The sequence below is a fragment of the Corvus cornix genome, chromosome 8, assembly GCF_000738735.6.
Source record: "Corvus cornix cornix isolate S_Up_H32 chromosome 8, ASM73873v5, whole genome shotgun sequence".
Classification (NCBI taxonomy): Eukaryota; Metazoa; Chordata; class Aves; order Passeriformes; family Corvidae; genus Corvus; species Corvus cornix.
The window spans coordinates 29966572-29987538 of NC_046338.1; the positions used below are offsets into that span (position 1 = coordinate 29966572).

General features: G+C 40.7%; 1 protein-coding gene across 11 annotated transcripts in view; it reads left to right on the forward strand.

Annotated features, from left to right (window-relative positions):
- The window catches only part of RABGAP1L (RAB GTPase activating protein 1 like), a 243198-nt gene extending 224089 nt beyond the window's left edge, over positions 1–19109 (forward strand). For 9 of the 11 annotated variants that reach the window (XM_039556018.1, XM_039556017.1, XM_039556020.1 and 6 more), the window contains 6 exons: positions 7258–7368; positions 9756–9860; positions 11026–11109; positions 11604–11675; positions 12758–12955; positions 13283–19109. In XM_039556018.1, the coding sequence (XP_039411952.1) occupies positions 7258–7368; positions 9756–9860; positions 11026–11109; positions 11604–11675; positions 12758–12955; positions 13283–13438 (726 nt within the window). In that variant the 3' untranslated portion in view covers positions 13439–19109. Of the gene's footprint in view, positions 1–119; positions 4323–7257; positions 7369–9755; positions 9861–11025; positions 11110–11603; positions 11676–12757; positions 12956–13282 lie in introns of those variants that run through there. The other 2 variants (XM_019290042.3, XM_039556022.1) reach the window with 2 other exon arrangements.
- Positions 19110–20967: the final 1858 nt, after the last annotated feature.

Here is a 20967-nt window from a genome sequence, read left to right on the forward strand (position 1 = left end):
TCTTGAATAAGCACTTTAAACCTTTGGACTTAGTCTTTTTTTCCAAGAATATTTCAATCGCAATTTGTAACTCTTAAGACATCTGCAAGTAGCCACATATAATATTTTTCTTCTTTCAGTTTATATGTTTGTAGGTAACTCTCCTGCTGTTGCACTTTTACGGGAGATCTTCATGAGCCGCAGAAACAAAGGGTGATTCAGCTACAGACACAAAAAGGAGAAAATACACATTGTTCTAGTGCAAGCTGTGTGCAGTGGCATCCACAGAGACTTTGGAAGATGAACTCTTCCTTGGCTGATACGATCCTTATTATTCATTCCTGTTTATACCAAGCATTAGTAATTTTTTGTTAAGATAATACCTATTATGGTGGGACCCAGAGCACTCCTGGGTCCTGAGGTTCTACTGCAATAGAACTAATAGTGATGGGTGTTCTTCTTTAAAGGATCAGAGAAATAAGCTTCAGCTGTTAATATGATAGCTCGATAGTTCACCAAAAAAGAACAGTTCTTCAATTTTGGGTCAGCTTTGCTTATCTTCACAATGTATTTGCTTTTGTTGTCACAGCTGCGTTCTGTTGCCATAGATTTTGTGTGCTGGAGGCTCTGCCTCTGGGCACAAACTTTAGTGAGTGCTCAGGATCTGATTATTCCTCGCTCTGTTTTGAACAATTCCGTTTTCTCTAGGTGAAGCTGCCAGAGGTGAATCATTTCACTGCCCACTGCCCAGGGTAGCTGGGAACTGACATTTCTTATATATCCTTGTACTGTTTTCCTGCTGTTCTTCACTGTGCCTTAATATGTTAAGTGACATTGCGGTTGTTATGGAGTCTACCAGGAGTGTGGAGTGGTGAATAATCACACAGAGTGCAACAGGCTTCACATGGTCTGTGAACATAAGGAAAGTGCACCACGTTCAGAAAACTAGAGAATGGAAATCTCTAGTGAGAAGATTGTGCCTTCATTTGTCAATGTGACAAAGTAGACTTACAGGTCCAAAGTCAAACTGACTCTTTTTTTTTTTAAAAAAAAAGCCATTATCTGTGAGAAAATTGTATTTTAAGTGTTGGTTTTTTGCTGTCAAAGGGAGGATATTTTATTGCTTGTGAGACTTAAGAGTGCTGGAGCTGCCGAGAGCCAATAGCAAGTATAGCCTGTTTAGAAAAAACCACAACTTGCTGCTGGTTAACTTTTAAGTATTTTTCTAGTAGTTCACATATAATACTGTAGAATAAAAATAATGCTTAGAAAACAAATAAGGGTTCTTTAAAGCTTGGTGGAAGCATATTAACTAGTTAATCCTGGTCAATGGGTGGTGAAGAACATTATCCTAAGCTGCAAATGAGGATATGGAAAGTGACTCTTGGGCCACTGTTGATGTGAGTCACTGTCACAGTCAAGATCACAGCCCAGGGTTTTGGCTTGCGCTTCTGAAACTCACTGCAGATTTTTTAATTAAGCTGGATTGGGTCTGATCCTCTTAAGCATGCTGTGAGTAGAGTCCCTGTAACAGGATAGTTGCACATTAACTTCAAAGCTTGGACACATTGTTCAGTTGATGGGTGTTGTAAGTGTTGTAAAGTGTTCTTTGCTCCTTGTCTTGCTTGTTAGATTTTATTGATATGCGAAGTTGAGGAATTGCCATTTCAGGAGTGTTTCCAAAGGGCAGCAAGAAAATGTCAGTTGTGTGGATCCTCCCAGGCAGCATGTGGAAAGCCAGCCTTGCTTTTTGCTTGTCCTTCAAGAGAGCACTCTGCAGCCTGCGTGGTCAGAGATGCATTTCAGTTGGGCAGCACCTTTGCAGGGCTTCCACAGCCAGGCTTGTCTTGGCAAAGGACAAAAGCCAGTCTTGTCTCCGAGCACAGCACCGCTGTCAGCTCCTGCTCTGTGGGCTGTGCCCACAGCCCTACCATGTTGTAATTTTCAGTTTCTCTTCCCAAAACAAAGTGAGGTTTTTGCTGCCTAGGAAGGGGATGTTTCTTGGATGGGATCACTGGAGTAGAGATCCCTGCAGAATGTTCCTCATATGGGTCAAGAAGGAAAAGATCTTTCAATCAGTTGATAGTTTTTAGCTATAGTTTTTAGAATTTTTGTTAGCAGCAGAAATTTGTCAGGCGCACAGGCACTTGTAAGCTGCAGTGATGAAGGATGTCTGAGTAAGACACCTCCCTGTGACACAGCCCTCAGAGGAAATGCCTCGATGGTCTCTTGAGAGAGAGGAAGATGGGCTGGTTTTGCAGTGTCTGACCCAGTAACCAGTTGTGTTTGCCTGACAGGTTAAATTCATGTGCTCCCATAAACTGTGGTAAACATGCAGGAGTTCTGCCCAGCACATATTTTACATGTTGTGATTTGACTTACCAAAAGAACAGTATTAAAGAGCGCCATTATTTTTGATGTTTGTTTCGTTCTGTATTTACAAGTGTTATTTAGGAAAAGTGCAAGTTTTTCTGGACACGTTTTTACTTTATTTTCCATTGCTTATAACAAATTATCACATTTTTGTCAGATTTTTAAAAGGTGCAAAAGTGAAATATGTTCTAAATTGCTGTTTGTCACCAAATTTCGTAAGTTTTAGTTGAAATAAATTACAAATTGCCTATAGAAGCCAGGAAGAAAAGCGAGTTGTATGTGCAGAAAAAATAGTAATATAGTTCAGATTGATGTTTTTCTAAATATTATGGAGTTTTATTATGGAGTTTTATTTCTGTGTTTGAGAATACCTCATGTAACAAGATTTGGGTTGACTTGAGGAGAAATTTCCAGGACTGAGCTTGGGAGTTGAATTAAAATAAAGAGGATATAGTCGTACAAAGAAGGGCTGGAGTTTTGCAAGCAGGTGCTGCTGTTCTGTTCCACCTTTTCCTCTGTTGACCTCTTTGTGCAAGGGAGAAGTTGTGTGAATAAATGTGTGATTTGGACATCTCTGTAATAGCCTTCTCTGTGTTTGAAGGGGAAGGAAAAATTAATACACTGGTCCTTTTTATTCAGTCATGGCAACTGAGTGTTAACCATTATGAGGAAAATCATGATGACTTTTCTTGTGGGACATTGTCTGTTGTTTTTTTTAAAAAGTATACTGGGGCACTTTGGGGAATGCCTCTCCAGTGTCACCAAATAGAAAACACAACTACCTCCAGGAGCCTCTGTGTTGCTTACCATGAGAGGCTTTCCTGGATTGCTTGCTGTAAAAGCTTTTTGGGTTTCTAGATGGAGGTTCAAAGGATTTTCCTTTGGGGCTCCTCCAATATCAAGAGCCCTTTCCATTGGGTTTATGAACACCTCAGGTTGCTCACATCCAGAAAGTGAATTTTAATCAGTGTTTTCATTCCATCATTGAGGATCTGTTCAGACTCAGAGGTCTCGGGTTTGGATGCCTTGATTTAACCCAGCCAGCAACTCAGGCAGCCGCTTGCTCACTCCGCCACAAGTGGGTGGGGGAGAAAATCACCAGTGTAATAGTGACAAAACTCGTGGGTTGAGATGAAGACAGTTCAGTAGGTAAAGCAAAAGCCGTGTGCTCAAGCAAAGGAAAGCAGGGAACTCAGCCACCCCTTCCCATGGGCAGGTAGTTGTTCAGCCATCTCCAGGAGAGCAAGGCTCCATCACACATAACAGTGACTTGAGAAGACAAATGCCATCACTCCAAAGGTCCTCCCTTTGTTCTTCTTCTCCCTGCTTTACATACTCAGCACGATGCTATATGGTCTGGAATATCCCTTGGGGTCAGTTGGGATCAGCTGTCCCGGCTGTGTCTCCTCCCAGCTCATTGTGTACCCCCAGCCCTCTCATTGGTGAGGAGGGACAAGAAGCAGAAAAGGCCTTGGCTCTGTGCAAGCCCTGCTCAGCAATAACCAAACCATCTCTATGCTGTCAACAGCTTTCCCAGCACAAACCCAAAGCATACTAACCACCATGAAGAAAACTAACTCTGCCCGAGCCGAACGCAGCACAGGGTGTCGCTGAACAGAAACAGAATTGCTTAACAAGGTTGGTGACTCATTACACCCCACTTGAGTACAGCACAGAGAGGATGCATCATGGCCACTAATCTCCTCAGGAATTGCTCCTTGGTGCAGAGGGTGGAGTTCAGCCTTTCAGTCTTCCTGAACTGAGCCTTGCCTACTGCTTTCAAGTTTGCCGTCTTCTTTCCATCCAGTGTGTGATGGAAGTGGGACTATATCTCTCTAAAACGCATAACAAAAAACACAATTAAGAATAAGCAACTTTTTTTTTTTGTATTAGAAATTTCTTTATATCCTGTTTTCACTGTCTTTGCACCAATGATTGAAAGCAGTATTTGGTCTGTGACTTTACAGGAGGTAAGTTCATTTGTGTTTGTGTGTATCAGCATTGTTTGTCCTCTTTGGAAATGCAGTATCCTCCTTTTAAAAGCTAACCTGAGTTCACCAGCCACCTTCTGTAACCAGGAAGAGGAATTTGGGAAAGTTATTTTAAAATTTGTTATTTTACTGACTGTATGAGATGCCGAGCTAGAAACCTAGCAATGCTGAGGAGAAGGAAATGGTTGTCATAGTAAATTCAGTGTTGTGTAGAGGAGGCAGGAAGCTGTCTGTTTACACCAGGGACAGCTAGCAGGTCTGACTGGTTGGCTGATGCCAGTTATAAAATGCTGCCTGTGATGTGAGTCCTGCTGTAACAGACCTGCTCCATCTGTTGATCTTTGTCATTGGGAGCATATTTCATAGAACTCCAAATATTTCAGAGCCTGTGGAAATAGTTTGCTACACATGAAAAGCGCTGTTTGCTCTTTCTGTCTTTACTGTGTCCTGTTAGTTTTTATTTAGACTTAGGCAGACTGAAGAGTTTCCTCCTGAGAAGGGAGGCAGTTTTACACTGCTAGACCTGGGGGGAGGAGCTGGAAAAGACAAACCAGCTAATGAGCATACTGCCCTGGGTGGAGGAAGAGTAAAGGTGGCCCTGTGAGAACCTCTCAGCTGTACTAGCAGTACGGTGAACAAGCTAAAAACATCTTTTAGCTATTGACTGGATGCCCAAGGTAAGAGCTCTTTCCCTCACTGCCAGCGTGCCAGGGAAATTCTAGTTTAAGAGGAGGATAGCGCATTTCCAAGCACGGAGCTTGCTTACCCACTTGTCTGCAAATGCAAAGCAGGAGCTCTCAACCTCTCACTGTGTGCCTTGCTTTGCAGACACTGAAGCTTTTGGCAAAGACATAGCAAAATGAGAAAGTCGGTTCGTCTATTTTGTGAAAGTCATAAGAATTTCCTGCTTTTTTCCTCCCTATGGAAAGGTATTGGTGCTGCAGCGCCTGGTCCTACTCAGGTCTCAAGTTTTGGGTGAACTCAGGTCACTTTCTGACAACCGGCAGAGCCGTGTCTATAAAAATCAACATTTCTAACATGGTCTGAACAAAAGACAGGAATAAAGATGTGTTAGAGATTATTAGTAGTACTGCTACTATTGACTGCAATTTGGTTTTACACTTTAAAGCTTATATTATGTTTACAGAAAAGTTGTACTTTAATTTTTAAAATTCCTTGTCCCAAACAGACAACAGTGTATTTAAATACGAAAGATCCCCGAAGTTGTGTGTCTTTTAGCAGTGGTTATTTTAACTGTGTTAAGACAAAGGCATTTTATTTACAGTTTCTGTACAAAAGAAGTTACTCAAAGTACGATCTTTTGGAAGGGAAATGAACTAACTTCCCTGTACAGGGCAGTGCCTATTCTAGTTACACAATAGGGTCACATTAAGGAGAGAAAATTTGTAGACGTTCCACTTCCTGCCACAGAGGAAGTTCCCACACAGAAGAGACTTCTTTTTGCATCCTCTTAGAGCTCCCGTTTTTGTTTAAGACAAACACGTAAAATCTGCTTGCAACAGGAATGAAAATTGCAATTTCATAGTTGTGAGTTTGGAAAGAAAAGATATCTAAGCATAGCTGGTGAGTAGGAAGAAGTGAAAACAGGTGAATAACATACTTAGGCAAGAAATCACATTTCGTAGGAATGCACTCACTGAACTACTCTCGGAAAACGTTTTGAGTACTAATCTATATATTATTATACATCATTGACTTTTACTGACATATTTAGACTTTTACTGTTTTGTTTTGGAGAACATAAGTTACCTTTCAGGTGAGAACTAGTCCTTTTTGAAGTCTCAGCATACAGGTTACTGTTCTTCCACCTATGAGCTTCCATATGAACGTGGTGTTTTTCCTTGAATTTCCGTAGTGCAGTGATTCCCTTTGCAGTTTTGGTATGAAAGATACACAGTGACAGAAAGCCAGCAGAGTTTTTTTCTCTTAAAATCCATTTGAGGAAGGGACCATCTGTCCCGCCTGGCTGTGTGCTTCTGAAAATGAGGATTTGAATTTGATGTTGGACCCGTGGAAGTCCACTGACCCACAGGCATCTTTTGAATATGGTTCTGTTTCTCAGCTCTGGAGCAACAGTCACAGAAACTGATTTCTAAAAGACATGAATTATTGCTGTTCATTCTCGTGCTCACTCACCTTCTGCAGTTAGTGCTCCACAGAGTCATTTCTGCCTGGAGTGGGTAGGGAGGGCAGTGAAGCAAGAGCCTGCAGCCCCCGAGTTCTCCGTTTTGTGTTCCTGACACTGCCCCCAGCCGGTCCTGGGCTTGTGCTCAGGGATGAGCTCCCCTCTGCACCTGGCACTTTTTCTCAGTAAAGTACACATTGGTGTCACTGGCATGAGGTACAGAGAGGTGCACAGATGGTGATGCAGGATATATGAGCTGTAGGGAGTTCCCTGATAAACGCTGTTCTTTGCTGGTCCCGCAGGAGATGGGAAGTTGGCACTGCATCACCTACAAAGTGGACTATTTTTATGGATCCCTGCAGACAGAATTTTGTAAAGTGGAGCAGGACAGCTTTCTACTTTGATTGGAAGCATTACTATGAGTAGCTCTTAACTGGTCCCTGTTCGCTGCTGCTGGGTGGGATTTTATCTGCCGAATTTCTTTAGATGATGAGCAAGCAGAAACCAAGTGCTTTTGTGGAGAGGTCAGTGTTTACTTTCAACAGGGAAACACTACAATCAGTGTGTCCCTTACACAACACAGACCAGTAGGATGTAAGTGGAATAGCTGCATTTGCACTGCTGGCTTAATTCACTGTTGTTTCCCAGAGCAGCAGTCCTGTCTTCATGTGCACTCTCGCCTTCTCAGTGTTTTACACGCACGCTGCACTTGCTCATTGCTCTTTATAAGGATTAACTTCCTTTCCTGGTTGTTCTTTCTTTCCACAGAGGGAAAACCGCAGGCTCCAAGAAGCAAGCATGAGGCTGGAGCAGGAGAATGATGACCTTGCCCATGAGCTTGTAACAAGCAAAATTGCCTTACGGAATGACCTGGACCAGGTAATGTTAACAGAGATGGGTCCCAGTTCAGGCTTGGCAACAGCAGTTTTAGGAGCCCTGCTTTGTGCTCAAGTGAAAGCAAGAACACATTAAAAGTGTAATTATTTTTGCCTTTATTTTCCTGACAACCTCAGTCCTAGCTGCACTCAGCTGGATTTCCACATGCCACTGTAGGCATTCAGTGGTGTCTGGCCAAGACTGTTGGGGATTGTTCAGAAAATGTAAGCCATAACCTTTAGGCAGATAGCAAAGAACGAACATTTCCTTGAAAAAGGTATTACACAGTTCTTGAAAGACTAGTTTCAAGGGAAGTTGCATTGCAAAATGTGCGGATCTGTTTTTCACAGCAGTTTTAGTACAGCCAGCAAAATTCAGAGATAATGAAGTGGCATGGCACCAAAAATTCGAAGGGCTCCTGGGTGTTCACTGATAACTGCTTGTGTTCCCTTTGGAGGCTGGAATGTGGAGGGCAGCAGCATTCAGAGCCCTTTGCCTCAGAGGCATTGATTTTCAGAGAACTACACATTCAAGCCTCTCTTTCTGAAGTGCTTTATGTGTCATTGATAAATGCTGTGACAGCTATTGGTAAGGTGCTAAATACAGGAGGGCCAAACTCCACCACACCTTGTGGTTAGTCCCTTGCTCAGGGAGGGCTATAGTGCCTTCTGTAACAAAAAATCTTTTCATGTAAGGGCCTCTCAGTTGGATTTCCTGTAGTTATTTGGCTTGCTTTATCTAACCTCAGAATTGTAAACATCATTGACCATGGTTGTGCAAGTTGTATTTCACTTCAGGCAGATCCTGGACTGTTAGGCTCTGCTCATTTGGATCCATGGGATTCTAAAATGGTGAGCTGTCTGGGTGAGTACAGGCAGGCTGAGATGTGCTGTGCATGGAGCAGGCAGTCTTGTGTGGAGGCTAAAACCAGTGTCTGAGGGGCTCTGTCTTCCCTGGGAATTCCAGGTGTACATGAAGCAGCTTTAAGTCTGCAGCTGCCCATGCTTGTTTTTTCTCAAGTGTCGTGGCAAGGCTGCCAAGCACATACCTGTGTCCCATTCCTTGCTCTCCTACACTTTCCAGTCTTTCTGTAGACAAGAGTGGCTCCTTGAAGTTTTCCCACACCCTACCCCCATTCCCAGGCACTTAAAGAAAAGCTTTGTGCTACTGCACTCCTCATCTGCAAGGACAGGGGACACCATGTGCCACTGCAGATGCTTGGAGAAACTGGAATGAACACAAGAAAGGAGGAAAAAATTGTAGGTCCATCAAAGCATATCTTGAACAGGTCTTTCATCAAAAATATCCTCGTAATCCCCAAGTTCTTTTGTTCTAAGATGTTAATCTCATCAATTTTCTATTCTTGCACTGCTTGTTTTCCTTTCTCCCATACAGCCTTATACACGCTAAGCAATGAAGAAATCCTTAATCCACCTCTTCAGTCATGGAGATGGTCGAGCTGGTTCTGCTGCCCACAAACACTACTAATACCATTAATCATTATTACTGTGGCAGAAAGATAAGATATACCACTACAGTGGTAGAAAACCGAACTTCAGCTCAGAGACAAGTTCTATATGGTTACTTGTTTCCAATGACCTTTTTCCCTCTTGTAATTTCAGCAAACTCAGTGGTAATTGGCCACAACAATTTCCTGTCCTGGACCTCCTTACTGAGCAGGAAGGCTGGTGAGAGGCCATGTGTGTTTCCCAGCTGGAGAGGCCTATAGCATATATCCAAGCACTGAGAAGTACATTCCTCTCCTGATGATCAGTGAGGACAGTGCTCACAAAACTAAAGCATTCCCAGTATACATCACCACAAGCTTGGTCCTTCCAAGAAAGGAGAAAATTATATTCTCAGTTATCAGGTTTCTTCACATAATACTTACTTGCACCGATAAACCATTTTATCTGGTGGTCCTGTTTGTCTCTTACACTTGCCTTTGCTTGGACACTTTGTAGGGTACAATGCAGACACCTAAGTATTTCACAGTTATGTTTTCCCTGCTCACAGGTTAAAAAATGGGATGAGCTATTTGAAGTTACATGGGAGCTAAATCCTGCTGCCCTCACTTAGATTAATATTGGTCCCAACAAAAATATTCTATACATCACTGTTTGTACAGGGACGCAGTGCTTATGTGCCATCTGGGCATAGGTAAACAATTGGCCAAACGGTCCTATAGCACAGTTGTTGAAACACAGTGAAATAATTCAGTAAGTGGCTGACTGAAAAGGGAATTTCATATCAAAAAGTTACGTGAGCCATTACAGGGCCGGAAAAGGCAGTGCTAAAACCTGAGTCTAGTGTATTTCTGAGCTGTATATCCCAATGTGTTTGTACTGGCACAGATAACATCCGATTTACACAAGTGTCTCTGATTCTAGGCTGAAGACAAAGCAGATGTTTTGAACAAGGAACTTCTTCTGACCAAACAGAAGCTAGTGGAGACTGAGGAAGAGAAAAGGAAGCAAGAAGAGGAAACTGCTCAGGTAAGGCATTCTGCAGGTTTTCCCATGTAGTTAGGAAATGCAAGCAAAATGATATGCAGAAAAGTGTGGATGTGTTGCAGTTGTGAAAAGGATTTTGTCCTCAAAATGCAGTTTCAATTAAAAGTTTATAGGGTAATTTCTTTTGCTAAGTATGGCTTTCAGTATTTTTCTTTACGTGAACTCTGAATGTTTAGTTTTTCATAGCTTATCCTCTTTCAAGTATTGTAGCGATTGTTGTCACTGGTGGTGAGCAATCTCAGCTAAGGAGATGTGATCAGACCTCTTAAATATCTAAATGAAGGAGTTGTTGCCTTGTAAGAGCCCATTCTGGATTCAGCTGCTGGATTGCTTAAATAATGTTCCTGCCTGAAGCTAGACCCAACAGCAGAAGAACAGGGGTGAGGGTTGGGAGAATTTTGCTGACTAGACCTGGCTTCATACTCAGCTGCAAAATACTCGGTATTAGTTTTGTAATCCTATTTATCTTACATGTACGTTTCTAAAGTGATACCCTGGTTTTTATTTTTGCTATTAGGCAACAGTGACTGCAACAATAAATGTTAATTCTTTGTGTCTCTCTAAATGGAGTTCTCTGTTTGCCATATGTAAGGCAATGAGGCTTTTTTCCTGCTGAAAGGGTTCTCCAAGTGGAGTGGTTCTGAAGGAGAGATGAGTTAGCTGTGTTTTCACTCAGTGCCATACACCCAAACAGATTTTTTTCTTCTGTTATGGAGATGACAGTGCTAGTGTTGAGAGATTATTGTTCTTGTTCCATCTCCAAACAAACAAAACAATCTGGCCAAACCTGCTGTGACAGTGCAGAAAAACAAAAACTAAATCAGTAAACCCCACTTAATAGTAATGCTTTTTTTCATGTGTTCTGTGGACCATGATGTACCACCATTCAACACACAGAACAGGAATTAAGTTACAGGAGAATTCTCTAAGCAGGGATGAAGGGTCACAGGATAGACTTTTTGGTTATCACTGATATGATGAGTATTTGTAAACTGAGTGAATCAGACACTTGTCTAAGAACTGGAATTTCATAAGAAGCAGCTGTAGAGCTGTTGTAAACACAGTAAGAAATGAAGAGAACAATCTGATGACATATTTTGAGAAGTTCTGTCAGTGTACTGGGTAACTTCTCTCCTTCAATTCCTAGCTGAAGGAAGTCTTCAGGAAGCAGCTGGAGAAGGCAGAATCTGAGATCAAGAAAACCACAGCCATTATTGCAGAGTATAAACAGGTATCATTCCAGAGATGCTCTCTCGTATTTCTTCTTTCAACCTGTTACAAGAGCTGAATTTTCAGCATTGCAGATCTCATCCTTCAAATAAGCTCCACCTTTCAGGCTTTCAGAGAGCAATGTTGTAATTTGTCATAAACCTGCTTGTGGCTTTCCTAATAGTCTCCTAATTAGGCAATCAGGAATAACCTGTCTTTCAGCTAATTTTAGTACTGTAGGGTGAATGCTTCTGTGCTCTGTGACATAATGTAGTATAAACATCATAAACCAACTCATCCATAAAATGTCCCTGTATAAAATGCTCAGGTTCTGTGTTGAATACTGCTGGGTTTTTATCATTATCAGCAGCAGTGAAGTTGTCAAGGGGGAATGCATATACCTGAGTGAGGCAGAATTTAAGAAATGTTGGTTCCAGGCAAAACCCGTTGTTAAAAAGCACAGATTCTATTTTAATACAGTAAACTTGAGCTAAGAGACTGCTTTCTCTGCTCCAGATTTGTTCCCAGCTGAGTACCAGGCTGGAAAAACAACAAGCGGCCAGTAAAGATGAACTGGAAGTTGTGAAGGTGAGAACAATGTCTCTACAAACGGGATATTTCTAACACAAGTGTTGCTGAATGCCAGGGATACAGAACAAAACATGAACTGAAGGTTAAAGTAACATCAATAGCCTCACATGCATTTTTCAGCAGATGTAAACAAGGAAAGGGCTTATTTCCTTTCATGGTTTTTTACCTTGTGTCAGACAGTGTGGAACTCTCAAACTGAAGTGCATTTAGTACTTGGCTCTTCTTTTTGCTGTTAAAATACATACTTCTGGTAGAAAATGTAGAGAAAACAGTAGTTACTTGGATGTTTTGATGAATTGGGAAAAAAAGAAGACTCTCTAGAAGACAAAACATGTTGTTTCTCAAGTGTGCACCATGGAGGGATTGGTATTGGCCAGATTGGACAAGGTTTATATTTGGGTTTCTGTAATTTAAGCAGAATTGGTTTAAGTAATTAAACCAAATGGCACAGCTAGGGCCATCCCCAGAATATCCACAGTGGTTTCTCTCCCTTGTCTAAACCCCTTACCAGGAACACCTACATAAGAGATAAACATTTCCTGATCAGGTAATAATAATAATTCTGAGTAGGCAGAGCTGTTTACCCTCTGCTGTAGCTTCTACATATTTCTTTAGTACTCAAGCTGAACTGGATTTGTTGCTTTTTAGTGACTTTTCTATGTTATCGATAATAACATAAAATAATTCTAGGATTGATGTCCCTAGATTCTGCTAAAAATAGCTCAATATCCTGTTTCAGTTTGTGCAAGCCAGGCCAGCTGTTTCATCTACTCAGATTTAATTTACTCTTCTGAGTTGTGCTGACATAAATATTACATAGCTTTGGTAGCAAGAAGATTCTAATATAGGAGCAAGGCTTCCATGCTTAGAGCATGCTAAGTAGATTTTAGGAATTTTTTATACTGGTTAACTTACCCTGGAAATTGTTCATGAAAAACTCAAATTCTTTTCATGCCAGTTATAAAAACTGCAGTACTAGATGGTTTGAGACTGAGGCAGTCTGACAAAAAAATGGCTCTTCCAGGAAGTACAGCAGCTCCTGTAACATGGATTAAGAATGAGCTTTCTGGGTATTTCAGGGTAAAGTGATGGCCTGCAAACACTGCAGTGAGATTTTCAGCAAGGAGGGGGCACTGAAGGTGTCTGCTGTAAGCACGGACAACAAAGGCATCGAAACAGATGATGAGAAGGATGCACTGAAGAAGCAGCTGAGAGAGATGGAGCTGGAACTTGCACAGACCAAACTGCAGCTTGTGGAAGCCAAGTGCAAAATTCAGGTACGTGGAATCCAAGTACAGCAGGGCGATCACCTTAACCTCATGCTCAGTCCAGAATTATTCTGAATGATACAAAAAATGGTTCCAAAAGGGAGCGCATACCTGCATGCCTGTATATCTGAACTTCTGAAAAACTTTCTGTCCTAAAAAGAAGATGTTTTTATTTGTGTGTCTAAATATCTTGTGCTGTTTCAGCAGTTTGAATGTCTTCTCTCCCCAGTGCCTGGGAGATTGGAAGGGAACTGCTGGACTGCAGGGACTGAGTGTGAAGATGCTTCTTTGTAATTAATTAGGTTTTGATCAATTCTGACTGTTCTGCTTTCATAGGAGCTGGAGCATCAGAGAGGAGCCCTTATGAATGAAATCCAAGCTGCCAAAAACTCTTGGTTTAGCAAAACCCTGAACTCTATCAAAACGGCCACAGGCACACAGGCACCACCGCAGCCCCAGCCACCCCTGCCTCCCAGAGAGGGCAGCACATAGTTCCAGCCGCACCCGGCACAAGAGCACAAAGAACAACACAGCTGAAACCTTGGAGGATTCTTCCAGTGGTCTCTCCTCCTGGGGGAAGGACAATGAGGCAGGAGTGCAGGCTTGAAGTGAAATTCTTCAGTGTTTTTCATTCATTTTCTGATGTGACCCTTTTCAGAGGGGGGGAAAAAAATTCCTGGTTTATGTTGAATTCCTACTTCCCATACTGCCTTGCTGAAAGCCACGTTCTGATACCGTCATACTTTTACACTTTATTTTATATGACTAGATGTTAAATAAATACTTCAAAACTAGGTCTTTAATACACATCGAATTTGAAATCATTTTTGTCTTGCATAGAAGGTTTTTCTTCTTCTGGAGGAAGAGAGAGAATGGAAAATGTACAGTACTGCAGCATAATCTCTCCCTAGAAAGCACAGTGTAAGACATCTAGGATAACTTACGCCCTGGGACCATCTCAGAATTTTTTTGCAGCAGCTGTGTCCTGCAGAGAAGCACTTTTTGTAAAGCTTAGGCCATAGCAAAGATAGGCTTGTGCTCTCCTGGCACAATTGCTGTGAGCTTCCCTCATAACTCCTTAGTTTGGATTGGTTTTTCTTCAGAAATGCAAGTAGTGCAGTTTTTGTAACACTGTTGTTTAAAGGCTATTTACAGCTCAACTGGAATTTAACATAAAGTTACCTAGTTCCCTTTTTTAAATTCATGTTTATATTAAGAATTCCAAGGAGTAATTCCTTCCACTGGGATAAAGGGAGAACTGTTTTGACACTTACTCGATGTTTTTGCTGAGAAGCAGAGTGAAGACCTTGCATGGTTTTGACCTTTTGTAAATCCTGTGCAATAAAGGGTAGGTTTTATGAATAAAAGTAATGAAAACCTTGCCCTGGGTCTATATTCAGATTCCAAATTTGACACAGAAATGAGGTATCAAATAAAATACCCAAAAGGCTTGTGCTGCACTGATGAATAAAATACCACAGAAAGAAGATCTGTTTGCTAGAATAGGAAACACTTTGTTGGTATTACTTATTTTTATAAAAACAAGCATTTTCAAGTGGAATACAAGCCCTAGACTTTCCTGTGGGGGTAGACTTCTCTGGTGATTCCCAAACCTATCTGGTTGGTTTATAGCTCTTAAGGTAAGAAAGTTCGAAAGCATTTGTTTTGACTAAACATAAAGTGTTCATAGAAATACTTATTTCATGGAAAATTAAGCTATTGCTTGAACTGATGGAATATTTTTTTAATTATACCTGTCATGTCTAAAGATGGTCTTGCAGGTAAATGTCATTGCTGGACTAAATGTTGTGTATTAATTGTTTCATTTACAAGATTTTTCCAGGGACCGTAGTTCTGTTTTGATCTTTTTTTTTTAATTCCAAGGAATGCCATACATTGTCAGTTTTGTACAATAAAATTTAATAATACCCATCTTGTGCTTTGTTGTCAAGCATAATTGTGAATTATTTTCAACAGGGTAGTACAAATTTAATGTTACCAGTGCCAAAGGAAAGATTCTGAATGGCAGTCAGCTGTTAGAAGAAGAGATCAAAATATAATCACTATCCTGACACAATTCTCTCTTCTAAGAATAAGGGGCTAAAAATCTTCTTAAATTTAAACATTAAAACATTTTAAAATGTAGCTTCAAGAACAGTGATTATCTGAAATTATTAATACAGTGAGAGAAAAGGGGAAAACAGAAGGTATTTCTTTTGCAAATGTTGTCAAAGGTCTTTTTCCCTTGTCACTTTCTCGCTTATAATGTTTGCAGAAATGTTTCCATTCTCTTGACTGACTAAACCCAGCATTAGTCATTCATTTACCAGTTCCGCTTCACATTCAGAATGTGAATCTGAATCCTTAATAAATCTGAAGTGACATTTAAGGATACCTGGTGAACATCTGCTTGTTGCATTTGAGAGTACTGTGCCCATGAGGGAAACTGGTTGTTTGACAAATGTCTGAATTTCTCATTTCTTTTATCTTAAATCATACTTACAAGTGGATTTAAAACCATGATTGGGAAAGTCCAGTAACAATGATTAACGAAATGTATTAATCTGTGGTACCCTGAGCCGATGAGTTAAGAGCTCACTGCTGCTCACCCCTCCAGCTCCCAATTGTACAGTCCTGTCCCTTGTCTTTGTTATAGTATGTACTGGAAATAACAAGAAACAACAACGAAAATAGATGTGGGTGGATTTACCCCCCTACGGTTCATCTTTTGTCAAGTGAATGAGTCAGATCACCTCAAAGGCTCCCATGAGTGCAAGCGGATCATGGGAGTGGGACTTTCCAAGTTCATCAAAAAGGAACTGGTAAATAAGGTCACCACATTTCACAGAATGACACAACATTCCTTTTCTCAGTGTAGCTGCTTTCTGACTTTGGACGTTGAGTTTCAGGAACAAAACCACATTTGCTACCTGCCAGCCATGATGATTTCAAACCCTTGTAAGGATGGAAGCTGGCTTACCTCAGCAAAAGAAAGTTTCAGAAAGCAATGACCCTAAAGGCAGTAAATTATTTCCACCTTCCAGCTGTAGATCCAAGGTAGTATTTGTGGCATTTGGAAGAGTAATATTTAGGTGGAAACTGCATCTTCTCTGCATTACTGAAGGAGTAAGAAAATAGCTTTATGGCATTATCTTGATGAATATTCAGAATGAAGGAAAGGAGCAGGACTCCATGATTAAACCAGGCAAGCTAAAATTCTATCTGCTGACTATAGATGCTATTGGGAAATTTAGTTTCCTGCAAGAAAAGAGATCTCCGTGTGACAGAAATACCTACACACATATCCTTGGTGGATTTGTCAGGGATAGCTGGCTTATTGTTCAGCTTTTCAGCAGGAAACATCATCAAAGTCTCACTGAAACTGTTGTTTCCATGTGGCACTGGAACAGCTAAGATAGCTCCTAAGTCTAGAGTGATCAACCTTTCTTCCCTGAGTCTGCGGTAAACTATGTGTTCACATCAAACTTTTATTAAAATTAATTTGAATTTTATAAATATATATGTGGAACTAAAACCTATTTTTAAATTTTATTGAGAATGCACCATTCTGAAATAAAGTCTTTACTTTGATTAGGAACAAACCTCCAAAGAATATTTTTACTACAACTTTTTATCTTGTTGGATTCTAATCTGTTCCTGAGATGCCCAGTATGGGGGGCAAAAAAAAAAAAAAGTCCTTCTTTTCACTTTAAAAAGTTGGTTTTCCTTTGACTGTAACAACACTTTACAGGCTAAATGAAGCAAGGCTGATTTAGTTACGTGGTACATTTGTGAACTAGTCTTGTATTATCTTTGTGAACCAAACTTAATATTCTAAAGTAATAGGACTTATTCCACTTAGTTTACATTTCTAAATGTACCTGGAGAGAAATAAAAAAAAAAAAATACCATGGGTAGAGAAGCTGAGAAACTGCAAAATCCCTGAGTTCCATCTGCATTAGCATTTGGTAGAACCAATCTCAGGAAAGGTAGTCAGCCATGTAATCAGTACTGCCAGTGGACAAACCCACCCTTGTCCTGACCATTAATGAGGATTTAATTTGCTACAGCTGAGTTGCATCACTACAATTAAGTTAAAGTACTTACACAGGTAAGCAGTATTTGTTTTCTTTGTCAAGACATTTTAAATGACTTACCTTGGTTGGCCCTTGAAATTTCTTTTAAGATAAATGATCATCTCTGCCGCTGTGTTAAGAACAACTCAAAATAAAAACAGCCATTTACAAGGGGAGACAGATAAAAAGTCAAGAAGTGCAAGAGTCCAGCCCCTTCACAAAGCATGAAGAATCCCATTGACTTCAGGGTCGTGATGCCACTCATTGACTGAGTGTGGTAGTTTAGGAGTAAATAAAAATCTGCATTTACTGGCACCGAAGTACCAAAATTTAGAAGTCACATGCCATGCTTTCTTCACAGGATCAAGGCTGGGCTGTTCCTTCTATTAAGTAGCTGCAGTGAAATCCATGAAACTACTTGTATGTGTGGGAGAACTATAATCAGGTGATTTTCATTTACTCAGAGGATTTTCATTTACTGTTAGACTCAGGGATAATTGGCAACTTCTGCATCATCTCCTAAGCCTAAACACCCTTGGCTTTGAAACCAGAAGCACTCTTACCTTACAATGCTGGTGTTCTTCCAGCTGCTAGGGAGAAAACCACAGCAAGTGTCATGTCTGATTGATTGTGAAGAGAGGGCAGAGATGTTGCCCTCAAGGCTGAGGGATTGCTGTGGCTGACAAGCACCCCCTGTCCCTGCTGGACCCTGCTGGAGGGGCTGCTGTGCAAAGAGCTAGCTGCACCAGATTTGCAAACACCGAGGTTAAAACTAAATTATTTGTCTGTCTATTGTGCTAATACCCTACTGGGAACTGTCCCATTACCTCCTTCCAAATAATAACACTATGGGGAGACATGATGAAACGCTCAAGTTTGGATCTCTCAGGTTTTAGGGTAGGTGTACGTCACAGCAGCCCTTAGAACTGCGCTAATCCACAGATGGATTTTGGGAAATGCAAGGAATTTGCAACTGGATAAATAATGCTCAGCATTGATCAAGACCTTCTCTTTCCCAGGTCAGAAGTCTACACAATTTATTTCAGGATTGTGACTTAACACATACAGGTCAATTCTCCAGGAATACAGGGCTTTCCAATTCTCCTGGGTCCCAACTGCTTTGCTACTGAATGTATTTCATGCAATTTTTACCTGAAAAACAAAAAATGGGTAGAGAATTAGGATATTACTTTTTATTATTTTCTTATTCAGTGGGACTTGCTTTTATTTAACCTGTAAAGGAATATATATGTATCTTTGGAGAGCTATATCTTACATATAGAATAATATATAAGAAACTGAACGACAAGGGGATAAATACATCAAAAGGATTTGGTATCATAAATTTCATTTGTGATTTGATACCACCAGAATCCTGGGCTGTACTAATTTCCTTACAGTTTCTCTTATTTTTGTATTTTATATAATACATGGATGGTACTACCAATGCAAAAACCACAGCAAATGTTCCCAGATTTTTCTTCAGGTCTCAGTTCCTGTCTTTCAGTAATCCCTGAGTTTGCAACTCTGCTATACCACCCTCAAAAGCTGTGCCTAGAGCTCTCTTGAGCCTTGGGAACTCGTGCTTTCCCATGGAAGAAGATTCTCTGGCTTCTTTGAACTGGGAAAAGATGACACATGAATGCAGAAAAGTTTCTAATCAAGCATAATCCATCTGCCTCTGTGTCTACCATTAAGGTGGATTCACTCCAGCACACTGAGAAAAGAGCATCTTCAAATCTCTTGACTCCATGACAATGAAGTTTTCCAGATTTGGGAGTGCCTTTGTGATCTGGGTGTGTCCCAAGTCCACAAATCCTAAAGAGTTAGGGAAAAAAGAGCATCACAGAGAGGTCAGGCTTCTAACTGAGAACCATTCAGTACTGCCATACTTGGGTAACACATCCCTGTATTATATAAAGTACGACATGAAAATATAAGTGTAATGCTTGTTATGAAAAGTGCAATTCAATGTACATGGTCACAACAAATGTTTACTTTTTTAATTGTTACAGAATTGTTCAGATCAGTACCTTGTTATCATTGTGTGAACGATGCCTTGTAAAATAAATGGAAATGGAAAACAACTTGGGAATAAGATGCTTATTTTCCAAAGCCATTTACTTAAGAAGCAGCTTAAATCTGTTTGCAGGAAGAAGCAGCTGCTGTGTCAGGTTTGATGATGCAGTTCTCACCAGCAGCTCTATTGCACCAGGGCACAGTGACTTGGCAGGTCAGCTGTCCAGAGTGGGTGCATGCTAATTCCAGCCTGTTCCTTAGGATCATGCACCTGTTCACAGGGAGCTGTGCCACAGAGCTAATGGCTCACCCTGGTCCTCTGCTCCACATGCCAGTCCGAGGTTTCCAGCACACAGAATGCTTTTCCTGAAGGTTGGTGATACACAGCAAAGGGACAATAGCTGTTGTTAAGGGCTTGGTGCTTCCCTGGAGTACACAAGGCTTGAGGCAGCATGCCTGCAGGAAGAGACATGGGGAGCAGAAGGAAGCAGAAAGAAACTGGCAAGGGACTGCTAAGAGAGAGGTAGGGCTGAGCAAGAGCAGAATGCACCGCAGTCCAAAGTATCCAAATGCTTTACAAAACCATTTTTCCATGTGAGCAACTGCTCTAGGACTTTCTTTTCCATTAAGTGAGATAAACAGCCGTTGCTCCCAGATAACTGCAAAAGCACACAGTGCTTCAGGGGAAGATAAGGAAAAGAGGGAGAGACGCTGAAGATTAAATTTACCAGCCATAACATTTTGTATTGATTTACCTTCACATCACTATCCAAAGCGTTTGTCAGGAGACGGGGCAGCATCCAGATGCTGTTGCAGTTTTATGCAAAGGAGAGCTATGTGGAGCTTGTTTTACATGACAAGAGTGACAACTTTTACACATGGAAGCTGCCTCTCAAAGGGAAGTGCCGTGAGTACAGAAATGCTCCTGATTTAAGGAAACTAAATAAACAAAAAAAAAACCAAACTCAAGGAAAAAAAGCAAATTACAGGCTCACTTCAAATGCATTTCTATGTTAATGGAAGCATTTTCTCCTCTAGCCAGAGCTTAAATTAGAAAGCCCTACCAATTTAAATTGTAAAAATAAGAGCACTTGCTAATGTAAGACCATAAATGAGTGTGCAGAAACTCAAAAATTAATAGTTAAGTTGAAAAACACAAAATTTTTCCTTGTCTTAATTTCCGCTAGACAGAAAAAAAAATTATAAGGAAGTAATTTCTGAACAAGCAACTGCCCTTAACCAATTTTAAGAAAAAACATGCCATAAAAGTAAATTCCAGGTAAATGACCATATTGTATTTCCCGGATAAAATCAGGAATATCCTGTCTCCAAACGGTATTCCTGAAGATGGTCAGGCTTATGCTTAGTCCTATGAAAATTTAGAATAAATGTGCAAACACATTTACATTAACACAGTAAATTTTGCAGATCTTTCCTCCACTGCAGATCCTGAAGCACTGCAGCAGAGGGCTATGATAAACACCTCAGTACAACATCTGTTAAAACCACTTTGGGGAATGCCAACTCAAACCTAAATCCTTGGCTTCAGGGCTTCTGTGAATTCATTTTCATCAAATTTCTTCTTCCATCCCTACCTCTACAGATCTCTTAACAGATTAATTCCTGGATGTTAGCTCTAGAAGAGAACCTAAGACCATGCATCAGCAAATGAGCTGACATTTCTCAATTTGGTAAAACAGGTGTTAAAACTGGCACCTTTTTTTTTTAGAGAAATAGACTTTTTCAGCCCTGAAAGGCTGTGTTCTGCCTTGGGTCACACTGTCTACAAAGGACATCTGGAGGCAAACGCTGCCTCCTCTACATTCCTGCTGAGAGAAAGAATGCCATTGCCTTATTGTTTTCTTTCAGGGAAATTTTAATGCCCACTGGGGTTATAGAAACGTTTTTTTGTTGGTGCTCACTGCG